At 42.4% G+C, this 26,466-nt stretch overlaps 1 protein-coding gene across 3 annotated transcripts in view; it reads left to right on the forward strand.

The window, feature by feature from the left end:
* The window catches only part of SPOP (speckle type BTB/POZ protein), a 44,211-nt gene that overhangs the window by 16,436 nt on the left and 1,309 nt on the right, over window positions 1-26,466 (forward strand). For all 3 annotated transcript variants that reach the window (XM_074979222.1, XM_074979223.1, XM_074979224.1), the window contains exons 2-9: window positions 7,232-7,374; window positions 7,918-8,039; window positions 8,534-8,685; window positions 8,779-8,906; window positions 19,650-19,827; window positions 20,452-20,507; window positions 21,419-21,541; window positions 25,854-25,996. In XM_074979222.1, coding sequence (XP_074835323.1) covers window positions 7,297-7,374; window positions 7,918-8,039; window positions 8,534-8,685; window positions 8,779-8,906; window positions 19,650-19,827; window positions 20,452-20,507; window positions 21,419-21,541; window positions 25,854-25,996 — 980 coding nt within the window. In that variant the 5' untranslated portion in view covers window positions 7,232-7,296. The remainder of the gene's footprint in view (window positions 1-7,231; window positions 7,375-7,917; window positions 8,040-8,533; window positions 8,686-8,778; window positions 8,907-19,649; window positions 19,828-20,451; window positions 20,508-21,418; window positions 21,542-25,853; window positions 25,997-26,466) is intronic.

Here is a 26,466-nt window from a genome sequence, read left to right on the forward strand (position 1 = left end):
CAACTTCATTTGGTGTCCCCTAGTTCTTGTATTATGGGAAAAGGTAAATAATTTTTCTATATTCGCTTTCTCCACACCATTCATGATTTTATATACCTCTATCATATCGCCCCTCAATCACCTCTTTTCCAGACTGAAAAGTCCCAGTCTCTCTAGCCTCTCCCCATATGGGACCCGTTCCAAACCCCTAATCATCTTAGTCATCCTTTTCTGAACCTTTTCTAATGCCAATATATCTTTTTTGAGGTGAGGAGACCACATCTGCACGCAGCACTCAAGATGTGGGCGTACCATAGTTTTATATAGGGGAAGTATGATATCTTTTGTCTTATTATCTATCCCTTTTTTAATAATTCCTAACATCCTATTTGCTTTACTAACTGCCGCTGCACACTGCGTGGATGTCTTCAGAGAACTATCCACTATAACTCCAAGATCCGTTTCCTGATCTGTCGTAGCTAAATTTGACCGCATCATGTTGTACGTGTAATTTGGGTTATTTTTTCCAATTTGCATTACCTTACACTTACCCACATTAAATTTCATTTGCCATTTTGCTGCCCAATCACTCAGTTTGCTGAGATCTTTTTGTAGTTCTTCACAATCCCTTTTGGTTTTGACTGTCCTGAACACCTTGGTGTCATCTGCAAACTTTGCCACCTCACTGCTTACCTCCTTTTCTAGATCATTGATGAACAAGTTGAACAGGATCGGTCCCAGGACTGACCCCTGGGGAACATCACTAGTTACCCCCCTCCATTGTGAAAATTTACCATTTATTCCAACCCTTTGTTTTCTGTCTTTTAACCAATTCCCGATCCATTAAAGGATCTTTCCTCCTATCCCATGACCGCCTAATTTACATAAAAGCCTTTGGTGTGGGACCATGTCAAAGGCTTTCTGGAAATCTAGGTATATTATGTCCACTGGGTGCCCCTTGTCTGCTTGTTTGTTAACCTTTCAAAGAATTCTAATAGATTAGTTAGACACGACTTCCCTCTGCAGAAACCATGCTGACTTTTGCCCAACAATTTGTGCTCTTCTACGTGCCTTGCAATTTTAGACTGCTAAGGAACTAACAAAACAAAAAGCAGTCAAGTAGCACTTTAAAGACTAACAAAATAGTTTATTAGGTGAGCTTTCATGGGACAGACCCACTTCTTCAGACCACAGCCAGACCAGATATTGATTAAAATATTAAATATTGATATTGATAAAAATAATGATAAAAAACAGATAAAATATTGAGTCTGTTCTGGTCTGGCTATGGTCTGAAGAAGTGGGTCTGTCCCACGAAAGCTCATCTAATAAACTATTTTGCTAGTCTTTAAAGTGTTACTTGACTGCTTTTTGTTTTGATAGTGTATAGACTAGCACGGCTTCCTCTCTGTTACTAAGGAGCTAAGTACAAGTTGGAGCTCCATGGTCTAGCACCTTGAGAACCAGACTGGTTCTGAACAAGGGAGTTTGCTGGCATCCTGCTGCTGGCCCCTGCCAGGCTGCTCTGTCCCTGGCTTCCAGCCCTGCTGCAGGCTTCCATAGCCCCTCTCTCCTTACCCCCCACAGTTGCTGCATTGGCCCTGTGGCAGCTGCAGGAGGGCTGGGAGCTGGAACATCGCTCCCCAGCTGGGGCACCCAGGCCACACAGCTCCCCCACTGCTCCCTGATCCCAGTGGGGCTGCCTGGCCAATGCTGGGCCACTGCTGCTCAGCCCTGACTACTGCCAGGACCCTGCTCCAGTCCACTGCTCTCCCTGACCTCCCCTGTGTCCTCTGGGCTCTGTGGTCTGGCAACATCCATAGTCCTGCTAGACCAGAGAGTACCTGATTTCAGAGGTGCAACCTGTACTTCCAGCCTCTATAGAACAGAGGTGGCCAGTAACTTTTGATGGGAGCCTCTCCAAGAATTTGGTAAGTTGTCAAGGGCCATGCTCTGCTATGTTAATGGAGGAGATGCAGGGTGTGGGGTGGAGGTTGGGTGCAGAAGGGAGCTCAGGGTGGGGTTTGGGTGAAGTAGGGGGTAGTGACCTGGAGCAGAGGATTAGGGTGCAGGGTCTGGGAGGGAATATGGGTGCAGGAGAGGATTCTGGTATGGGGAGCAGTGGATTTAGGTTGAGACCTGGTGCAGGGAATTGTCTGAAAAGGAGACAGTGGGCTGCCAAGTGCAGACTCTGGCTGGGAGGCACTTACCGTAGTAGACAGCTCATGGCCAGCAGCCCAGTGAAACCCTCAGGCTCGCTCCCTGCTTGTCACAGCCCCATAGTTGTGCCATGTTCATCTCTGCATTGCCTGCCCCACAGGAGTATGGGGGAGGGAACTTCATTCACTGTCTGTACCGCCTGCCCCTGTGCACAGCCAATGAGAGGTGTGAGGAGTCTCCCACCATGGGGTGCACTGCAGAGATGCATGTGGCCCGTGCACTTGTCTGCTTTTAGCATTGTGCAGGGCTCAGCAGGCAGGGAGCTTGTCTGAAGGGCCTGCTGCACTGCAGGACAGTGGTGGCCCAGATGATCACGGCAGGCTGGATCCAAAAGTTTGGCAGGCCGGATCTGTCACACAGACCGTATTTTGCACACCCTGCTATGGAAGTACTTTGTCAGCGGTGTTCAATACAATTGAAATTTGATTTGGTGCGATTATATTCAACTTCTCACTGGAAGCAAGGCGTTGTTCAGTTTAACAAAACATGTTTGTTTAATCAATTTCTGACCTGAATGTGAAAGAATCAAGGGGATAAAGTTGTAAGTTAGTTTAAGATTACTTAACTGTTCTTTAATATATTAAACTCTTGAGGCTGAAGAGGTTTAAAAATTCTAATTCTGCTTGCCTTTTTATGTTGCTCTTTTTACCTTTTGGCTTTACGTCTGAATGTATTATGAAATTAGACTGGTCTGTTTAGTTTCATGTGCTGTTTCTCATACATTAGAACAGTGGTGTCCAATAGTAATTGAAGGATCACCACACTTGTGGTTGTCCCTCTGTATTTTCCACAGCTGGTCCCCACTCCCCTTTCTCAGCGTCAGGCACCACCAACTCTTCCCCCCGCCCGCCATCCAAACAGAATATGATGCTCACCAGAGCCTCCAGAAGCAGCCACACTGCAGCTCGAGCTGTGGACATGCTGGCAGGAACCTCGCCAGGGCCAGAGCTGCTGTGGCCACGTGTTTGTCCCACCAACAGGTGGGGTGCATGTGTGGAGTGGATAGACAGCACTTAAATGTGCAGCTCAGAGGAGCTCCATTTAAAGACTCCAAGAGCTGCATGCGGCTCCAGAACCAATCACCGCACCACAATGTCCTATTCACCGCACGTGGCAAGTGGGGAACGTATTGAACACCATGGCAGAACAATTCTACAGCACTTGGGTGCAAACATGGTCTAGAAGAGTGCTTAAAAGTAGAGCCCTGCGGAGATACTCATCATTATCTGCAGACAGAAATTTGTACCTGCTGAGTTGCATGACTCTACTCCCAGGAACCACAGTGGTCTAAAGAGAACAGTTCATTGCCACTGCTCCCAGGGGCCTGCACCAATAGTTCCTCCTCACTGTGTGGTTGTATCAGCCCCTGCCCCACTCCCAGCAGGGCTGTAAGACCCCGGCCAGGTGACATGGCAGGAGGCTGTACAGCTGGGAGGAACTGCACGTTCATTGGATACCAGTTTATATTCATGGATATCCACATCTGTGGATAGAAAGGTATATTCGCACAGGGCTTTACTTCAAAGTGACCCACAAAGAGGAAGGAAAAACTTGAAATTCTCTCTTCCCCCACCCCCTAATTCTGTATAAAAAGGCATGAGAGGTTTTTGTTTTTTCCAGAGAAGAATGGACAGGAGTGTTTTCTTGTTACATTGAAATTTAAGATTTTATCTATCCTTAAACTGTGGAGTGACTGCAGGTAAGTGGTGCCATCACCAGAATAATGAGGTAGGGCTGGTTAGCTACACTATTCAAAAAAATTATTGTGGTTATCATGTTTAATTTCAGTGACCAACATTTTTAAATGTTTGAATATATCTTTATTAAAGACTCTGCCCTCAGACCCCTTTAAGATGAGACTACACAGTATGCCTCTTCTGAGGCCTGGTCTATACTAGGAGATAAAGTGGAATTAAAGGCTCTTTGGTTCACTTCAAAAGCTCTCCATCTACACACCAGTGCTCAAGGACAAATTTTGAAAGAAACAGTAAAGGCATGGAGGTAAATGGAGAAATAGATGAAATACAGTATTGGTGTACCAAAGTTGGGTCTCATCGGACTAATTTGAATTTCTAATACTTGTGTGGTTTTCTTAATAGATAAGGAAATTTTGGTAGATCTAATCTATCTTGATTTCTGTAAAGCATTCATGTTGTATCACATGGGTGTAATTATTGTTTAAGGTGAAGAAAATAGGAATTTTTTACAAGATGGATGAAGAAGTGGCCAAAAGGGAGAGAAGGGTGGGTTCTGCTGACAGAGTCATCAGCTCAGGAGAGGTTATTTATCTAATTCCTCTGCTTGTAACGTGATGGCATGACTCTTCTGCTCGTTTATCATATACACAGATACACCTACCTCATAGAACTGGAAGTGACCTCCAAAGGTCATTGAATCCAGTGCCCTGCCCTCACAGCAGGACCCATAGCCATCCCTGAGAGATTTTTGATGTTTAAATCTGTTTCCTCAAGTTCCCTAAATGGCCCCCTCAAAGACTGAACTCACAGCCCTGGGTTTAGCACACCAATGCTCAATCCACGGAGCTATTGTTTCCCTCCTTCCCTTCGAAACCCACCCCCAGTGTTACAACTTTAACTCAAAAAATGTTTTTTTAGCTTTTTTCCAAAGCAGGAAACACCACAAAGTCTTTATGAAATAAAACACGATTCATTTCATAAGCATTCCTCTAATTTGAATGTGCTCACAATGACAAGCCTGCAGTTCTATAAGTGGGATGTAATATAACACAGTAATCCCTTGAGGTATTCGAAGGTTAAGAACATAACATAAGAACGGCCGTACTGGGTCAGACCAAAGGTCCATCTAGCCCAGTATCCTGTCTGCCGACAGTAGCCAATGCCTGGTGCCCCAGAGGAGGTGAACCGAAGACAATGATCAAGCGATTTGTTGTGTTCCATGCAGCCCTTGTGTACCTTGAATTTTGCGTAAGTCGGGGAGGGTTTGGGGGGATGCGTTGGGGCCCTGGGAGGGGGTAGGGGGGTTAAGCCTGGGGTGGGTTAGAGCTGCAGGAGGGTAGAGGTGAGAAGGTGCAGTTGAACTGAGGAGTGCAGGGGTTTGGACACATGCAGCAGGGTTTTGGGGCAGCGGTTGAGCCTGGCCAGGGTGTTGGAGTCAGGGCCATGGCGGTGGTGGGTATGCGGGTTGGACATGTGTATGCGGGGGGTTGGGAGCCCCATGCGCAGGTTGAAGCTAGAGTCCCATGTGCCGGGGGGGCAGGGTGTGAGTTGGGGTGATAGGAGTTTGGGGGACATTGAACGGGGTAAACCAGGGTGGGGGTGGGTTGAGCTGTCAGGGGGGTTAGAACCACTGCACATGCCACCGGTGGCTGATAGCCAGAGCCCCAAGTGTGCGGGGGGGATGTGAGCTGGGACCATGGGAGGGAGGGGTTGAGCCAGGCAGGGAGGTTGAATGGCGGGGGTGCAGTGAGGCAGGGTGGTTTAGTGGGGGAGGGCTGGGAACCCCACACAGTGCCCCTGGGGCTGGGAGCCCGAGCCCGAGCCCGAGCCCGAGCCCGAGCCCTGTGCGTGCAGGGGTGGGGGGGAGTCGTTGAACGGGGGTGTACCAGGGTGGGGCGCTTGAGCGGGGCGCGGTTTGGAGCCCTGTGTGCACTGAGCCAACCGTATGGCATGGGAGTGAGCTGGGACCACAATGGGGTTGGGGCCTGGACGTGTGGGGGGTTTGGGGCATGGGAGTTGGAGCTGGGTATGTGGAGGTTGGAGGGGAGCCCCCCACGTGCAGCTGGAGCCATGGGGGCGGGGGAGTTGTGGCAGTTGAGCCGGCGAGGGATTTAACGGGGGGTGAACAGTCATGGCTATCAAGTGGCGCTGCTCTGGGAAGCATGGGGAGGGGGGTTTTAGCCTGCCTGGCTGCCTGCAGGGGCAAGCAGCTACACAAGTTAAAAGCCTTCTCGCTACCTTTCCAGAGTAGTGCCTAGTAGAACCTCAATTACAGACACCAGAGTTACAAAATGACCAGTCAAATGCTCTCCTCGTTTGGAAGTGGCAGTGTGAAATCAGGCAGCAGCAGAGACCAAACCTCTCACCTACCCTCTCTCCCCTGCCCAGTAAACAAGTGCCATACTGTGCAAAACATAAGCTTTTTATTTTTTTATTTAAGGGTGAGGGAGTCTTACAATATTTGACAGGGTAAAGAGACTGCTTACTTTGCAGATGAAAAATGCTGCTTTCATTTAAATTAAGATGGCTTAAACAAGCACAGAAAAGTTTCAAAGCTGTATTAAGTCAACGTTCAGTTGTAAACTTTTGAAAAAATAAATATGATGTTTTGTTTAGAATTATGAACATGCAGAGTTACAGACAACCCCCATTCCCGGCGTGTTTGTAATTCTGAGGTTCTGCTGTATTTAAGGTCACTTTTTTTGGGCACATAACAGATCACCATAGTTTTATTTTAATTTATTTTTACATTTTTATCCTTGTGTGGTTACAGTTTTGATAATAACATCATAGCCAGGGCCCCAAGGGACCTTAATCGGTGTTCTAAGAACAACAAGAGTAAGTGCAGGTCAAGTAAGGAGTACCCTACTCTAATCTGGGAGTAGGGTTCTATATTTTTTGTTGGTTACCATTAAGAGTTCATATATTAAAAGGATGAATGAATATGGTGTGCTGCAGATTCTCATCTTTCTTATCCCTATATCTGCACTGCAGTGAGAAGTGTAATTGCAGGTTGGATAGACTTTTCTGTGTTAGCTTTTTGCTTATCTACACTGCTAAAAATAGCAATGTAAGTATGTCGGCATGGACTTCACAGTGGGCTATGCAAGCAAGCCAAAGAACACTGAGTATGTACTTCCATTGCTAGCCCTAGCTGATGCTCATGTCACTGCATCTACGCTGAGATGTCTACTCACATTGCAGTTACACCTTGCTTCTGTCTAAAGCTGTTCAAAGAAGAATGAGTGTGACTTCTTGTTTTATATATATTCTGAGTAAAATGGCCTGCAAATTCTAATGGAATTGCTCTTTTCTCCTTTTTGTGCGCCTGGTAGGGTGAAGACAGCATAACTGTTTCCTTCACTGAATTGTGAAATCCTATTTAATCTTCAAACTGGCGATGTCAAGGGTGCCGAGTCCTCCTCCTCCGGCAGAAATGTCGAGTGGACCTGTGGCCGAAAGCTGGTGCTACACTCAGGTAAATTCACAGTGTGCTCAGATGTTCAGAGGTTAATAAGATAACTGCACAAAATAAGAAGTTGGGTGATCCAAACAAATTTTAGAACCCATGTTTTCAGAGGTGAGTCTAATTATCAAATGACTAAGCCAGTGCTTCTAGGATTACATTGGATTTTAGTTACAAAAGGGTGCAGTACTGCTACCCTTACTTCTGTGCTCTTGCTGGTGGGGTGCTGCCTTCAGAGCTAGATGCTTGACTAACAGGTGACACTTTTTGTCCACCCAGCTCTGAAAGCATCACAGAAGTAAGGGTGGCAATAAACTGGCCAAAATAAACCTTGTGACCCTTGAGACTTCCTTTTAGGCCAGGACCCCCAATTGGAGAAATATTTGCCTCCCACCATGTAATCTTTCTAGTGTAGGGTAAAAGCACACAAACAGATTTCACAGGAGACCAGATTTCACAGTTCATGACCCATTTTTAATGATTGTGAATTTGGTAGGGTTCCACTTACTGTGCTCTATCATGACCATTAATGGCTTCATTATTTTGAACCTTCAGATTAAGGTGGTAAAGTTTTCATACATGTGGACCATAAACAACTTTAGCTTCTGCCGGGAGGAAATGGGTGAGGTCATCAAAAGTTCAACCTTTTCATCTGGAGCCAATGATAAACTGAAATGGTAAGAAATATTACAGACGATACACAGCATATACAGACTGGTGAGATAAGTTAATGTTCTTAGCACACTGGGATATTTCAAACATATCTAAACTGCAGAGAGGTCCTTGTTCCCTGAGCACCCATACACTCGGGGAAAATACATTGTTGCCCTGGCACAGTGTTTGGATATATACAAGAAGTGCCTGAAGATTTTTTTCTTGTGGCTTGCGGTCTTTAATGGTCTCCATTAGCAGAATATAGTACGTACATAGCCCTTTCAATATTCTGAATTGATTGTCTTATAGATAGATAGATTGATTCATACGTCGAGCTACCTAAGTGCCCATGTAGGAAATGTATCCAGAAGAAATATCATTCAGTATTCTTAGTATGTTAACCTTAGTCAGTGTACCAGGACTTGTTTGCTGTACATTTTATTGTGTAAGCTTTACTAACATTGAATGCTGTGCCAGAAAACTTCCTAACATCTCCTGCAAATGTTTATTTCTACAGGTGTTTGCGTGTGAACCCTAAAGGCTTGGATGAAGAAAGTAAAGATTACCTGTCCCTCTACCTATTATTGGTTAGCTGTCCAAAGAGTGAAGTTCGTGCAAAGTTCAAATTCTCCATCCTCAATGCTAAAGGAGAAGAAACAAAAGCAATGGGTATGTGTTGCACTGATCAGTTTGATCAGTTACTAGTGTTTGTTGATATTAAGAGCACTAGCATTTGTTTAAACCAACATATTTGTCTTTCAGAGAGCCAGCGAGCATATCGATTTGTACAGGGCAAGGACTGGGGATTCAAGAAGTTCATTAGAAGAGACTTTCTCTTAGATGAGGCCAACGGACTTCTTCCAGATGACAAACTCACTCTCTTCTGTGAGGCAAGTCTCCCTGTTCAGTTGAAATGATAGCAGTTCTATGGGCTTGAAAGGCTACTTTCTTTCAGGGTTGTTTTTTTAAGGAGTTACAGGTGGAATTCCTATGCGGGAGGAATATTGGCTATGTTTACAGTGCTGTGTGGATTTTTTTTTTTTTCCCCATTTGCGACTAAAATATAGCCACTTCTTTTGGTTTTTGTTGCTGTGTTTCTGAGGACACCTGCAAAGGTATCAGATGACAAAACACATTCAGATGCTCATTGTTATTCCAGTTCTGGTTTTATATCGATGACACATGATTTGACACTCAGTGGACTTTTTTTTTTCCTAAATGCTTGACAATGTGTGTTCATGAAGAAATTTGGTGATGGAGCAGAGGTAATGTGAAGATTCCTAATTGTACCCAGCGTACATGACTTTCACAGGAGAAATGGCCTTTTTAATAGCAGTACATAGTTTTTGGTTTTTTTAAATGTATATCTTGTTTGGGTACCTAAAGACTTCATAGAGGAGACTAAAGTTGTCTTAGACAGGTACCCACAGTTTTACTGTGAGTTGAAGGGAGATCTTCAGCTAGCAACTGACTGTTGCCCAGTTCTGTGGGAAAATGTTTCAACATGTAGCTAAACAGAAATAATACTCCAAAAGGATGTCATTATAAGACCTGTCCAGTGTTTAAACTGACCAGATGCTTCCCTTGTGAATTAGAATGCATTTAAACTTAAAACTGTGGAACAATTTGGGACTGTAGTGGAGCAGGAAGGGCTCACACATCTTGAAACTGAAGGATGTAGAACATAACTTTTGGATAGTAATAAAACAGCAGTCATGTAACACTTAGGTGATGAGCTTTCGTGGGACAAACCCACTTCTTCAGATCTATAGTATTTGAAGTCCAGACACAATTATGTAGTGCAGGGGATCCAAAAAAATGCAATAAAAACTGACAAATCAAATACATGGAACTGAAGGAGGGGAGTGAGGGGTGTTAAGTGTTTTGCCTGAGATAATTATGAACATCAAAGGAAGGGAAACAGTCCTTGTAATGCATGCGATAATTGCTGTCCCTGTTCATCCCAAGTGTTAATATGCCAAATTTGATTATGAACTCCAGTTCACAAATCTCCCTACGTAATCTACGTTTTGAAGTATCTTTGTCATACGATGCATATTCTCAGGTCTTTAACAGAATGGCCCACTCCATTGAAATGCTCACTGACAGGCTTATGTGTACTGAGATTCCTAATGTCTGTTCTGTGTCCATTCATTCTTTGATGAAGTGTTTGCCCAGTTTCTCCAATGTACACAGCAGAGGAGCATTGCTGGCACATGATGGCATATATAACAGGAGAAGAGCAAGTCACATGGGTGGTATATTCCTCTGAAGTGGACACATCTGTGGTAGTATTAGTAAACTGGTATGGCTATGGTCTGAAGAAGTGGGTCTGTCGCACGAAAGCTCACCTAATAAACTATTTTACTAGTCTTTAAAGTGCTACTTGACTGCTTTTTGTTTTGTTTTGATGGTACCTGTGATGTTTGCCAGAAGGCAGGGATAGCTAAACCCTTTTTTGCTGGATATCACAGACGTGATTTTTCGTGGGAGTAGACTTGATTTTTCATGGGAGCAGAGTCTTTGCTTTTGCTGCAGCAGCTTCCTGAACTAAAATAAGCAAAGGTTTAATTTAGAGTTATATAGAGTGGCTATTTGCCTCTGCATATTTTCTCCAAACATTATAGACTGTATCTATTTGCCTCAGCAGACACCTCTCTCAAGAGACTTTAATTAGTTATTTGCTAACTATTGAATTGTTCATGTCATGGTTGGGATCCATGCTTTAATGTCTCTAGTAGTGATTTATGGCTGGTAAAATGCCTTGCATGAGGCCTGTGTAGTCTTAATTTTTGTTTCTCTTTTTTTGAATTCTTATTATGAATGACACTGAATACTTAGTGGGGTGAGGGTGGGGGGGATGTGTGACTTCATAGCCTGGTAGGTAGGACAACTTCAAGGGGGAGGAGGCAGGGGAGAGAGACCCACACCAGACTATTCCATAGTTGATGGCTGAGCCATTGTCCCACAATGTGGAAAACCCAAGTTTACCCTTCTCCATTAGGCAGAGAATGGAATTGAACCCGGTTTTCCCATGTCCCAGAAGGGTGCCTTAAGCTTGGGGTTAAAAGGACAGCACCACCATCAGCTCCTTCTTTGCTGTGCCCTTCTAGTGTAACCTCCTGACAAGATGGAGGAAGTGCTGTGTCTAAACCGTCCAAGACAGATGCCTATCCAGACTCCTTTTGAAAACATTCAGTGAAGAAGCTTCCACAACCTCCATATGCAGAACATCCCATTGTTCTGCTACTGGAAGTTTTTCATAAGTTTTAATCAAAATCAGCTATGCTGTAGTTTTGAACCCATTGTCTGTTGTCCTGCCCTCTTTGACAGAAAATTTTTTTCTCCATTTTTCTATGGTAGCCTTTCAAATATCTGAAGACAGCTATAATATCCTCACTAAAACCCTCTTTTTCAAACTTAACATACCCAGTTCTGTCAAGCTATGATCATATGGCTTGAATTCAGTCCTTTTGATCATCTTAGTCACATGCCAATGGATCATTTTCAGTTTCCCTATATCCATTCTTACATTGGTGACAATAACTTGTTTTCAGTTTGACATGAACTGAATTTTTTCTGAGCAGCCAGAGAACAAAACATTCCCCCCGCCCCGCAGTTGTAGGTCCAGCCACATGTTTGCATTCCCAAAGTGAATGTTTTTCCTGGTATAACAGGGCATCCTTTTTTCCCGTTTTCTGTTCCATGACTTCTCCTGTCTGTATTAATTGTGTAGCGGCCGCGTTTAAATTTATACGTTGCTGATGTCGGAGGGGAAGAGAATGTAATTTGTAAGCTTTAAGTTGTTGAGAGGGAACTTCTGCTGGTTTTTGCTGATATTGTAAGTTTCTTACCACATAAATAGGTGTGCCATATGCTCTGCTAACACTTCTCCGCTGGTCACAGGTGCTGGCGCTACTGATTGCATCTGTGCTTTCGTTCAGCAAGAAGATTTCCAATGCAAAAGCTCTCTAAGGGATTAGCAACACTTGGTGTTGAGAGACTATTGCGTGGGGGTTGTCAGTGAGACGTGTGGGGATTTTAGGGTAGAAGGATCAGTTCTGAATAGACCAGAAGATTGCTGAGTTATCTCTGTTAACAGTATCTTATTTTTATTACCTTTTCTAAAGTGTCCCCACTCCTTTATTCGCCTCTGTGAACCCTGATATCAGCGTGTTGAGAATGCAGTGTGGGAGGAGAATAATGATCCTTGTCTAACATTTTTCGGTTCGCACCCAACTTGCTCATCAGTTTGGAGATTCTCTGGACTATCGGTGCAGGTGGTGTTTGACTCTCTTATCTCCCAACTGCATTACCTTCTGCTGTTAAATTGCTCCCTAATTCCAGGAAAATAACAGACTACAGAGGATTGATACTTGCAGCCTAGAGAGAGTGGATGGTTTAGCCTTTTCTTGATGAGTCCTTTAGTTATTCTTGCCAGGTATTCACTGTGCAGGTATCTAGAAAATCTTATTTGGCTGATTGAGAGTCAGAATTCTGGACCCCAAGAATTCATTGCTAAGCCTAGATTTGGAATTCCTCTTAAATGCAGTCTGAGAAGGGCCTCAGTCACAGCTCTTTGAGTTCAAGTTACAATTCTGAAATTCTCTTATTAACTGGTTAAAAAGACAGTATAGTTTATGTACTTAGTTGTCTGCTGCTTTCTGAAAGCCATCAAGAAACTGAGTCTAGACATCAGATCCTGTAGCCAGTAGGTCCTTAATTTGGACCTTAAACAATGATTAAACCTCACTTTTGAGTTATTGGGGAAAGTCTCCCTCTATTTATTTAAAGCTGGTTTCTTTGTATAATGCTTGTGAGGAGGTTACAAGAACTGAGGCCCTTTTTCTTTTACAGAACCTTGCCAAGGAAAGACTGGAAAAAGTTAAAGGCATCTCCCACATTTACTCCAAAAGTTTAATCGCCCTTTCTTCTTTAATCAAAAAGTTTCTCTTCCTTGAGGTTCATCTTCAGGTGTCAGGTGCTCTTAGGGTTCTGAAATACAACTTAGTTAGGATAGAACAAGTACAGCATCCACCATCCAAGTTTTACTTATGTTGCCCCATCAGTGCTCATCATCTTTTGAGGTTTTTAATCTCCATGGGCCATTCAGTCTTTGCTTAGTCTGAGTCTGCCCAAAAAGTATTTGTTTTTAACATTTTGCAGCATGGATTCATATCCACTAGGAATTGGAAAGACCATCACTAAGGTGAAGATTTTTGTCCTGATTATTTTTATTAAACAAAAATCCACAGAAGGTTGTTACCTTTCTGTGCCTTTACTAAAAAATGGGGGTGGGAAGGTAAACATGTCCATTACCCACGCAGGGGACAGAGTTGAAATAGAAAATGTCACTGAGGTCTCTGACAGTCACAGACTGTATGAACTCTCTGACAAAATCTCATCCTTAGCTATCACCACCTCATTTCAGGTAGGCATCTCACAGCCATCTTATGGTAGGTACTTTTGATTGACATTTAACTTGGCTTATATTAGAGCTAGTGATCCAAGGATCCATTCCAAATTCCCCAAGTTCTCAAATCTCCTTGCCATTTGATAAATAATAGTTGGAACTATTTTTCTTACCCAAGATAGAAACTAATTACTTATTGATGTCTATCAATGTAAAACAAGTGGGAGTACTGAACTTTGCAAGAAGTTCAAATACTGAAGCTGAACCACAGACAGCAGTGGCAGAAAAACCTGTAGAGTAAATAACTCCTTAGGCTGTGCAGAATATATCTTGCAATGGTCAGGCTCTTTGCTCTTGTTATGAGCCCTGTGGATCAAGCGCTAGATTATAGAACTGTAGTGTCCAATATGCTCCTCATTCACCACGTGACAAAATGCTGCTCAGCATGGGGCGCACACATGGGGCACCCTTCTGTCTGCTCTGTGCATGCACCTCATCCTGAGTGCATGGCTGCAGCGAAGGAGGCTGGCCCCTGCATCAGTCTGCCCAGTGCCTCTCCTGTGGCTCTAACTAGAAGCTGTGCGCCGTGCAACTCCTGTGGCCCAGCACTGCCCTGACAGCTGCTTCCCAGCATGGCTGCTGCAGCTTAAGCCAGGAGCTTCATGCTGTGCAATTCCTGTTGCCTGATGCTGCCCCAGCAGCTACTTCCCAGCACAGCTCTTGCTTCCTCAGGGCCCGCGACCTGGTGTGGCCTTGGGGCCAGGCGTGGCATGTATGATGCAGCTCAGGCGGCCCAGCGCAGCGCCTTTGACCCTTGCTCTATCAGCAGTGGCTCTGGTGAGTCAGGTGGAATATATGGGAGTGGGCTGGGCTCGTGGTGCTTGTCTCTGGGGGAGGGGAAGGGTATTAATTTACAGGTCGGAGGAGGTCTGGGGGTGCCTGGCTCTGTGGGAGGAGGAGGGCATTTCAAGATGATTAGCACAGGCGTAACACAGAGCTTTGTGCAAATTCAAAGGCCAGAAGGAATTTATTTTTCTAACTACAGTAAACTCTTTCTTATCTGGCAGCCCAAGGACTGGGAGGTTGCTGGATATTCAAATATTTTGGATAATAGAGAGGTATAGTTAGCAATATATAACATTACAGAAAAACAAGATTGGCTATTAAGAAACAAACATGTTCACAGAGTACTTTATTTACCAACAGCACTAGTATTGTACACTGTGAATTTATCATGTATTTGCTGTATTTTACTTTCACTTTTCTGTACTTGTGGAAGACATAACTAAAATGTACTTGTCGTTAAAATGCTGGTTATTTGAGAGTTACGGATAGTAGAATTCTGTATATGAAAGTTTACTGTACTTGTCATCTTCAGTTCATACGTGGATAATTATTTACTTAGCAATGTTACATAATATACCTATGTTACATATATATATTACCACTCCTCTACTTAAGATACATTAGTGACATCTTTATGATTTGGACCCATGGTACAGAGGCTCTAGAAGAATTCCACAGAGACTTTAACAATCTACCATCAACTTATGCCTCGATTACAACATGCAAGAGAGACATTTCCTGGACACTACAGTACTAACCAAGGATGGCCTGATCAGTACCACACTGTACCGAAAACCTACTGATCGCTATACTTATCTACACCCTTCTAGTTTCAATCCTGCACACGTGACTAGATCCATTGTTTACAGTCAAGCTCTTAGGTACAATCACATTTGCTCTGATCCAACTGACAGAGACCAAAGACTACAAGAACTCTTTACCAAATATTCATAAACCTGAATTACCCACCAGGAGAAGTAAAAAAAACAAATCGACAGGACCAGACGCATACCCAGAAACCAGCTACTCCAAGATCGGCCCAAAAAAGTCAAGAACAGAACACCACTGGTCATCACCTACAGCCCCCAACTCAGACCACTGCAACAAATTATTAAAGACTACAACCTATTCTTAATCAGGATGCTACACTCCAGAAGGCCCTGGGTGACATGCCTGTTCCCTCCTACAGACAACCTCCCAATCTCATGAGGATCCTTACTAACAGCCACAGTCTATACCCCAGGAACACCAGTCCTGGAACCTTTCCCTGCAACAAAACCCGCTGCCAGCTTTGTCCACATATCTTCTCTGGAAATACCATCACTGGACCTAACCAGGTTACTCACAGAATCACGGGCACTTTCTCATGCTCCTCTACTAACATCATATATGCCATCATGTGCCAACAATGCCCAGATGCTTTGTATATTGGACAGACTTCTAACTCCCTTAGACAAAGGGTCAACAGGCACAAAACAGACATCAAAACACTCCAGATCCACAAACCAGTTAGTCAACATTTTAATGGAATGGGGCATTCTGTCCATGACCTCAAGGTATGTGTGTTACTGAAGAGAAATTATCTCTCCGTTTTAGAAAGAGAAGTGGACGAACTGACATTTATATTCAAATTCGGAACATTAACACATGGTTTAAATAGTGATGGGAACTTTCTGCGTCACTATGGGGCTCGTCTGCATACTTGACTCAATCTAATTCTTGATCTTCCCCCCCACCCCTCCACTCTCTGATTTGCTCACCTTGATTATCTTTTTCTGATTTGTCCTCCTTGCTTACTGTATTTTGGTTCTCTGTGTCTTAAATATTGAGTCTTTTCTGGTCTGGCTGTGGTCTGAAGAAGTGGGTCTGTCCCATGAAAGCTCACCTAATAAACTATTTTGCTAGTCTTTAAAGTGCGACTTGACTGCTTTTTGTTTTGACATGTTACATATATGTTACCCTTGTTTCAGACATGGATAATTTTGTTGTTCAGAAATGGCAACACGTAAGTGCTGCTGCCAACCCAACTAGTAAGGAGGAAGCCATCACTTCAACAGGAGTAACAAAGAAGAAGAGAGTTGGGAAAAAGATCGGCCAGAGATTTCACGATGAATGGCAGTTGCAGTTTGCTGTCATGGAAGTAAATGAAAAGTCAATGTGTATACTGTGTGAAAACAACTTTTAATGAAAACAAGATGGACAGTTTTAAAAAGCGTTTTACAGCCATACACTGAATTTAATGTTTCCTTTTGTCAGTCCAAATAGAGTTGACGAAATCACTCGCCTGAAGTTCAAATTTAATGAACAGCAGCATTTTTTTGAAACAATTTATTTCAACTTCTGAGCTTGTTACTTTGGCTAGCTTCAAGACAGTGGATTCTAGCTCAAAAGAGAGAGCTATTTGCAGAGGAATTAGTGAAAGAAATCATCTGTACTGTGGTGGAAATTCTGCTAGAAAATTATGAATCCAAAACAAAAAAATGACATAATGAAGAAAGTAAAACATCTTCAGTTGTGTCACCAAACTATTGCTCGTTGAGTGCAAGATTTGGAAGAAAATATTGAAGGCCAACTGCTTGTTCAGTTGAAATACTGTGTGTGTTTTTCTGTGGCATTGGACATGGCACATGACATCAAGGACACTGTGCAGCTGATCTGCATTCATTTTGTTTCAAAAGACTTGGAGATTCATGAAGAAATGCTGACAATTCGTGAGCTGAGAGTTCGGACTCGTGGTGTCAGTGTTTTTGAACCTTTGAAAGATGTTTCTGAAAAGTTTTGAATTAGATTTGACAAAACGTATTTCTGTAACAACGGATGGTGCACCTGCAATGATTGGACACATCTGGATTTATTGATCTTCTTGAAGCAGCAGCAAAAAATGAATATTTTGGCTTCATTCTAATGCAACTTACACCAAGAAGATGTTAGTGCTCAAATGGCAGGAACAGATGTTGAAAAGTGTGATGGGGGCAGTAATTAAAACTGTCTATATATGTGGTAGTACTACGAGCCATCGTCAGTTTATGGAGTTGTTGAAGGAAATGGAGGACTATGATTTTAATGACGTTGGGTTTTTTTGCAAATGTGCAATGGTTGAATCATGGAAAAGCGTTGCAATGATTTTACTGCCTTATTAGCTCCAATCCAGGATTTTCTTGCCACAGCAGAAATGCTAGCTACATACACAGTGATCGAAGATAGAGTGGTAGCATGACTTGCGTTCTGTAACTGACATCACATCTCATATGAATGAGCTGATCTGAAACTTAAGGGAAAGGGAAAGTTAATTTGCCATCTGGTTACTTATATAAGCAAGTTCATATCAAAACTGAAACTGTGTGTCACGTAATCAGGATTTCACTCACTTTCAAAAAATGGAACAGTGCAGGAAATGCTGATTTTAATCAGCAGCGTTATGTGTGTTGGTTGCAGAATCTGCTAAAAATTTGAAGAGCACTTCTCTGATTTGGAAAGATTCAGGACTGCCTTTCAATTTATGCGGGATCCATTTCAATTTGACATAATTCTCAGTAATCTTGAGTTTGCCAGTCTGCTTTCTTTAGAAGGGTGTGGTTTTGAAATGGATACGCTTTTGCTTCAAAGCCAAATCAATTCTCCTTTGAAAGATAAGTCTGTTTTGATGAAATGGGCTCACCTTTTAAAAGAAAATGAGTTAGTCGTTCTCTACTCAGCTATCACAAAGCTGTTATCGATGTTTGGAATTACAAGGGTCTGTGAATCCCCCGTTTCTGCAGTAACTTTCATAAAATGAAAATATTGATAGAAGATGTTGGATAAAAACCAGGAAGCGAAGTTGAGATGCTCAGTAACTCTCTGGAATATTTGCCTGATTTCAGGGCCTTAATAAAAGATAAAGATTGCAAGTCTCACGCTGATTTCTAATAATATTAATAAATGGCTCATTTGAAATGTTGTTTGCGTTGTTTAGTATGAAATATCTACTAATAATCTTATATTATGTAATGAAGTTTTGTATAATACAATGTGGTGAATTAGAATGCTGACAGCCACACGTGTGGCCATCTTTGAATTCCTTTTGGATACCACTGATATAGATGATGTTCGTACACCAGTGACTTTTCCTGTATATCACTATCTGGTGGTTGCTTCTAGCATTGTCTGTGAAGAAGCTTATCTGTGAGGTAGACTCCAGAATTTTGATCCAGGAAAAGAACTAGGTCTGGTCACGAATGGTGTCAAGAAGAGGTGGACTTTTTGCCAAATTCAGGATGGAGATGACTTAAATTTGGTATCTCGTAGGGGAGGACTTTGAGACAGCAGTCATCCCATTATAGATGGCTCTTCAATGTAGGCATATATCTAGTTCCACTGTGCTTCATTTGGTAAATGAGGGTTCACTCTCTGTCTCCCTTCATGTGTCCTGAAAGTGAAGCCTGTTGTAGTCTGACACTCCTGAGTGCAGCAGAGACTTCACAACTGTAAGAGGCTGTAAAATTACCTTGCAACTATAAAGGTATCTGTTTTAAAAACTCCAAGGTCACAGATTCTCTGATGTGGGATTGGTATTGCTGCCACCACCCAAATGCAAGAACCCAGGAAGATGCATTTGGGAATCTCTGCCTCTGGAAAGATTTTAAAAAACTAATTTATCCTAGTAGTATGGGTTGCAACCTTAGGCACATACACACAGAACTTCCTGCCTCCTGGGACACAGGAATCAGATCATGGTCTTAAAAAGATGATTTTTATTACAAACCGAAGAGAACATACTTGGTGAAACATCATTGGTTGCTAGGTTTCACAGAGCATCAACAACAAAAAAGAATTAAAACACAGAATTGCTTCCCTGGAGTTCAGCTTGGAAATTTATAGTGTAATAGGGATAGCTACATTTGTTCACCACAGAGAAGTCCAACAAACCCAGAAATAAAATAACGTGATTGCATCTGACGAGACATTCCCAGTTCTGCTCACATATCTGTAGTTCCAGGACTTAGTTCTTCCCTAGGCATGAATGTCATTGGATTATCCATGTCTTGTTTCCTGGCTTAATTTATGGCTGTCCATTTCTGCTCTGGTCACACAAAGACAGGAACAAGAAAGTCTCTGCTTCCAATTAAAAAGCTCACACTGTTTCCATTGGCTCTCCTGACCTCCTGCCAAATCATTTCCTGCTTCCCTAACATTCCTGGGAACTCTCAAAGACACAGTGTCTATAATTTTAACCTTTTTACAGGCGAGACGGTTAGAGTCATTGAGAGTTAACAACTATAAAAAAAAAAAAAAAAAAAAAAAAAAAAAAAGTTAACTGAATGGCTGGAACATCCAGAGAGTGGTATTAGCCCTCCCATTCATCACATGGATAATCTAATACGCTGCTTTTTTTCAGGTGAGTGTGGTACAGGACTCAGTCAATATCTCTGGCCAGAACACCATGAACATGGTGAAGGTACCTGAGTGCCGCTTGGCAGATGAGTTGGGAGGACTTTGGGAGAATTCTCGTTTCACAGACTGCTGTCTGTGTGTTGCTGGCCAGGAGTTCCAGGCTCACAAAGCCATACTGGCAGGTTAGTATTGACTTCTGCAGGCCTTAGCAGGCTCAGAGACAGCAGCATCATGGCAGATGAAGTGCTCTCCTAATAAATCTAAGAGTTTTGCTTTTTAGGAAAATGCTCCAGGAAAGAGGAGCAAAAGTGCCTCAGACCCCTGCCAACTATAGTTCTGTAGCAAAAGATCCTTATAGGGCAGGAGAAGGGGTTCCCTTCTCCTTCAGTTGAATTGCCTGCCTCCTGGGTAGATAAACATGGTGGGGAGGTAAATTTGTGAATGGTAGTGTAATGTGTCCCCAAAGCAACTGTGGAGGGGAGGTTATCAGCTTTTTCTGAAGCATCCATCCTTAGTGCCATGAAATACATTTTGACTACATTGCTCTTTGGCCTTGTTTGAAGGGCCATAAAAAGCCCTGATTTACACATTTTGAAGTTACCTTGGTACTGGATCACCAAAGAAGTTGATAGGTGTATTAGTATTTTGAGTTTGTGACTGCTGCTATCTTGTAATATTTCCCATCTTAATACCAAAGAGATTAGTGAGGAAAAACTATTGGGTGTTACAGCCTTCAGCTCCTCTGGGGGTCAAGAGTGATCTCTAGTATTTTAACTGTATTTGTTGTCTTTCCCCAACTATCATAGCACGTTCCCCAGTTTTCAGTGCCATGTTTGAACATGAAATGGAAGAGAGTAAAAAGGTAAGTGTCTACAGAGCCTTCCCATCTGGGTGCATAGATCTAAGCTTGATTCTTAATATCCATGATGATGATTTGAGAATACCTGGGGGCAGCTGGTGTAAATCATGAGCATAAGCTGTTTTTGAACATTGTGGGTTTTTTCACCATATCTACTGAACTCTGTTTTAGCTGCCCAGAAGGGAGAAAGAAAGATCAATAAGTCATTTCTGATCTTTTTTACCCTTGAGAGAGAGCATACAGTGCAACAGGGAAAATTAGAAAGTCTACTATATATTTTAGAGAATTTGTCTGATCAAGAACTCCTGCTAAATGGTAAGAGCCAGGGCCCTCAAATTTGGTATACAGTTTCCTCTTAATCAAAACTTAAAGCAACATAAGGATTTGATTGTTCCAGGAAAAACTGGATGTGCCTGCAGTGGGATTGCTTCTCATAAAACCAGAAAAGAGACAATCACTAAATCAAGTACAGTCCTCAAAATTGATATAACTGAGTGAAAGTTGAAAGAGAATGAACCAAGAGGAGCCGGAAAAATAGGATGAACCTGGAATAGGATTGCTTCTCAAATCTTACAGAAGAAAGATAAAATGGAGAAATTTTAGTCGTGCTCTGTTTTGGTGCAGCTAAATCAATTAAGGTTTGAAAACTAGAATAAAATGTTATTAGAAACCAAATTGACGATAGTCCCTTTTAAAACATAGTGAATGACAAGAGTTTATAGGCATAAAGGGGGAAAAAAACACTTGATGGAATTTCCATTTTAAAAAAAAGTCTGTTATTTCTCACTTTTATGAGTAGTACGTGTTGCTCAAGAGTTCTCTGTATAACTAATTTCAAAATCCAGATAACCCTAGTAAAGCTCTGTGGCTAGCATTGTGTCAGGATTTTAATAATCTTCATTCTTCCAAAACAGAATCGGGTTGAAATCAATGATGTGGAACCTGAAGTTTTTAAGGAAATGATGTGCTTTATTTACACGGGGAAGGCACCAAACCTTGACAAAATGGCTGACGATTTGCTTGCAGCTGCTGACAAGGTACAGTTAGGATTTGTGCTTGTTCAGGGGATTGGCAGCGACACATGCCTTGTTTTGCTGGTGAGCCTTGAAGATGGCTGCATGGATGTTTTCACTGAGCTCCTTGAATTGTAGTAGGGCAGTGTTGAGTGAGTGAGCTTAAATGAACTTGTGTGCATATGCACGCATGCATGTTTGTTCTTGCTGAAACGTACACCAGGGCAAAAAGCAGTCAAGTAGCACTTTAAAGACTAGCAAAATAGTTTATTAGGTGAGCTTTCGTGGGACAGACCCACTTCTTCAGACCGTATCCAGACCAGAACAGACTCAATATTTAAGACACAGAGAACCAAAAACAGTAAGCAAGGAGGACAAATCAGAAAAAGATAATCAAGGTGAGCAAATCAGAGAGTGGAGGGGAAGATAAAGAATTAGACTGAGTCAGGTATGCAGACAAAGTATGTATACTTGACTCAGTCTAATTCTTGATCTTCCCCCCCACCCCTCCACTCTCTGATTTGCTCACCTTGATTATCTTTTTCTGATTTGTCCTCCTTGCTTACTGTTTTTGGTTCTCTGTGTCTTAAATATTGAGTCTGTTCTGGTCTGGATATGGTCTGAAGAAGTGGGTCTGTCCCACGAAAGCTCACCTAATAAACTATTTTGCTAGTCTTTAAAGTGCTACTTGACTGCTTTTTGTTTTGATAGTGTATAGACTAGCACGGCTTACTCTCTGTTACTATACACCAGGGCAGTTCTCTTGAACAGCTCCTGTTAACTGGACCTACTCTTATGTAGCATAGGGAAAGTTATAGCAATACCAGCGTAACTCATAAAAGAATTAATGCAAACCTTTCTTTCCTCAGCTTAAATAGCGAGAGGAGGTAAAGCAGCTCTGTTCTGTTAAATTCTTGATGGTTATGTTAAATATTTGTCCCAAATGCTCATTTGAAAAACTGTGCTAGAACTATAGTCTACTATATGAAATGGGAGTGAAGCAGGAGGCACATTCAGGATGGACCTGGAAGTAGTTGGCCAGGGCATTCAATCTCAAAAGTGGTACTTTTTTTGCCAGACAGAGGTCATAGTCTTACTTTTTTTTTTTTTTCCCTCTTTACTTTTTCTTCTGGGCTGGCTGATAGTAGCAACTTTAAGCCAAGATACTTTGAACATAAGGATAATGGAGAATGTTAGAGTGGGGATGATCTGTGATGTTTGCAGTGGCAGTCCCTGCAGTTTGAGGAGAAATGGGCACACTGACAAAAGTTACTTGCCTTAATCCTGCTGTGACTTTACAAGTCCATTGCAAGGAGGTATTGGGGGTGTTTTGGCTGGTGGTCATCCTTGTCTGTCAGGTGCACTGCAGTGGCCTAGCCTGCCAGCCTCTGTCCACCTCCCTTTGGAGCACCAAGGACAGAAGATGCGTTGCTGGCCTATGAGTCATATTTACTGGTGGAAATTCTTAATCTATAACCAGAATTTTTATTTCCTTTCTTTTGCTTTTAAAAGTGAACTTAGTGCTGGTGAAAGGTGCCAGTTTGACAGCACTGGAGACTAAAGTCCTGTATTTATCCACCAAACAGGTTCAGCACGGGTAGAAGCAGTGCAAGATTCTCCACACTGCCCTGCCATTGTGCCTCAACTCTGACCTGGAGGGACCACCTCTAGGGGTGAGAGCGTAGTTCAGTCTCCATGCTCCTTCCGTCCTTGGATTCTCTTGTGGGTGCCAATTAACGTGGTGGATTTTAACATGTGGATGCATGTAACTTGGTTCCACATAAACCACCATGCAGCCAACAAATATAACTACTTCCTGTCACTTCTGATCAGGGCCCAGTTCAAACTGGTGATGTGGAGGTGACGTGCTCTATATGACGGCTTCATAACAGCAGAACTAGAATTAAAATGAGGAACAATACAAACAGATCCTCACACAGTGTAGCCATTATAATGTGTTTTGTTCTATATTTAAAGCAGATTGGTTGAAAGCTCATGCATCATTTTTAACAGAGGCAAGAATAAATAAGCAGCAATAGTATATTAAGGGCAGAGAGTCATCTTTAAGTTTGAATTTCTTGGCTTTTAATATAGCTTTTCCTTTTAAACTCCTTGTGTCTCTTGAAAAACAGAAACTGAAGTCTTTTCTGAAAACGTATAAAACATCTAATATTTGCCCAAGAGACCTGAAACAGCTTCTTCTGAACTTTTCCAGTCTCTTGGGGGAAAATATGTAATTAGACCAAAAACAAAACAAAACACATCTTCTAAACCCACGAGACACTATTTCAATCTCTTGGGTAAGGACGCTATTAGGCAGTTTTTTCAGAAGTGTAATTAAGGGGGGGTGGGACTTAGTACCTGAGAGACAAGAATATCTACTTTTGTCCATTTACATAATTGGGAGCTGTTATACATAGTGAATATCTATATGAATATTGTATGTTGGGAGAGCAGTTTATTCACTGTACACAGGAAATAAGTTTAAGCTTCTACTAACACAGACAGTAATATGTAATAGCAGCTTGCAAAAAGTCTTATTTTTGTCCTCCAGTTGAAACGCATTAAGTTAGAATTCACTAGGTAAACTCGTATATTTTCTTCTGTCCCATAGAGGTCAAACTTTTGAACAGACCTTCCATCCTCCCTCAGTTTCTTTGGCAAGGGAAAACTCTTCTTGCTAGGAGTTCCAGGGTTCAAGCTGAAAAGACCATTAGTACTACATTTTATAAAAGAAAAGGTCTTACAACATGAAGTAATTGATTGTAACCTAACTGTAATGGAATAAAGTCCACCAGAATATCTAAAAATTAGCTTTATATGATGCCTTTCATACTGTGAGCATCCCAATGCTCTTTACAAAGTCAAGAAAACAAGGTAGACACTAGCATTGCATTGACTGTAAGAAAATAAAACAGACCTTTTGTGTCCACAAGTAGTTCATACACACAAGTCTTTCATCTGAGGATCTGTCATTAATATGACTTTTCAGCCCAAAGTGTTCCAGAAGGTATTGTAAACTGTACACGAGGTTCACTTTGTCCACCCCTGAAGCATAGTTGCCTCCGAGGTGAAAAGCAGGAGCTCTTTAACGACACTCAGTAATGGTACAAATAATTTTGAGAGAGATGTGGTAAGGTTTCCTCACTGAAGTATAAGAATTTATGTAGTCTGAATGTAACTATTCAAATTAGAATTTATTCAGAACACTGGGATTGCTGGCCTTATGCCTGTGAAGGGCATCCTAGTGGGCCAGGACTTCAGGGCTTTTTTCATCCAAAAGAGCTCCAGGGTAAGATCTTCGGGGCCAAGATTTTCAAAAGTGACCAGTGATTCTAGTTACCTCAACTTCTTGGTACCTAACTGAAAGATTTTAAAGAATCTTATTTTAAGAGGTTGGATGCTCAGCACTTTGTAAAAATCATTTCCTTTTTAAGCTGTCAAGATCAGCACCTAACATTACTGGTTGCTTCTGAAAACCTGGGTCATACTGCCTGCAGATTGTTCCCATATAGATTCAAGTGCTGCAGAAAGTGGGTGTGAGATTTGATAGCCACTCTTAGTGTTCTGTTTCAGTTTCTTATCTACTGATGGGGCCCTAAACCCCATAGCTCAAAATATTTGATATGGTTGCAACACAAGATGGCCAGGAACTGTCTGAGAAATGGAAGTTAAGAGTAGTGTGTTTTGCCTGTGCTTTTCAGGCATGCTTTGTTGCTTTCAGTTTCTAACTGGATTACCCCTGGAAACAGGTAGCATGGGCTCTGCTTAACACGTTAGTATAAAAATAGTACTTTGTGTTTGTAAAAGGTTCATCTTGACTTGCTGCGCATTAATGGCAAAGAAATAAAGTGAAAACTGCCAGCGCAGTTGGAATGTAAGAATACTTATGGAGCAGTCACAATAGCGTAGGTTTGTCTGCAGAACAAGAACCATATGAGTAGCAATAGAGTAAAAGAAGTGCTAGGTTTCAGCAATATGCAGTATGAAATATCTGAGATAATAGGAGTTTAAAATGAGAATTCCAGGTCCTCCTTTAAGCATGACAGTGATACAAGTAACTCTATAACATCAGAAGGTGGGATAAGAGTTATGGTGGCTATGATGCCTGTCCATTTCTTTGTTCAGGGTGGGCACATAACAACTGGACTCTCTAGCTGGTCAGAAGCCTCTTATGAGTACAAATTGTGTGTGAATGTAGCTAACGAAGTGGAGAGGTCTGTGCAGCATGGTAGTATAGCATTGTTACTGAGCGAGAAGCAGCACAAGTAGAGCTTCAGTGCAGGTCATGCTAAGGTTTTCTCACTGTAACCGTAATTTAACTTCTGTTTTGCAGTATGCTTTGGAACGCTTGAAGGTGATGTGTGAGGATGCACTGTGCAGTAACCTGTCTGTGGAAAACGCAGCTGAGATTCTCATTCTGGCTGATCTACACAGTGCTGATCAGCTAAAAACTCAAGCTGTAGACTTCATTAACTAGTAAGTTTGCACCAATCCTATGATTGGGGGTAGGAATGACATAAATAGGGGGGAGAAAACAAACCATTGAATTTACTGCAGCCTTCTTGTGACTTATAAAACCAAAAGGAGAGGAAGTGATCTTCTTTCGTCTTGTAGATCTGCAGTAGTGAAATACAAACCTACGTTTGTCGTGATCCTAGAAAACACCCTTCGTTCTAAGGGAGGGGCAGGCAAGATATGGCCCAGAGGCCAGATCCAGCCCGTAGCCCACCCCTGTGGCACTGCCATTCAAAGCATCTGGCTGCTCCCTGTGGCTCTCTCTGCTGTGGATGGGGGAAGAGCTTCAAATGCTGCCCTTGCCCCCCAGAAAAATGTCTCTGCTCCTTTTGGCTGGAAATAGGCCAGTGGGAGCTGAGAGATTTTGCTGAGGGTGGGGGAAGCGTGCGCAGCTTTCCCCTACAGTGCAGAGAGCCATAAGTAACAGGCCA

The sequence above is a fragment of the Carettochelys insculpta genome, chromosome 28 (assembly GCF_033958435.1).
Source record: "Carettochelys insculpta isolate YL-2023 chromosome 28, ASM3395843v1, whole genome shotgun sequence".
NCBI classification, from domain to species: Eukaryota; Metazoa; Chordata; order Testudines; family Carettochelyidae; genus Carettochelys; species Carettochelys insculpta.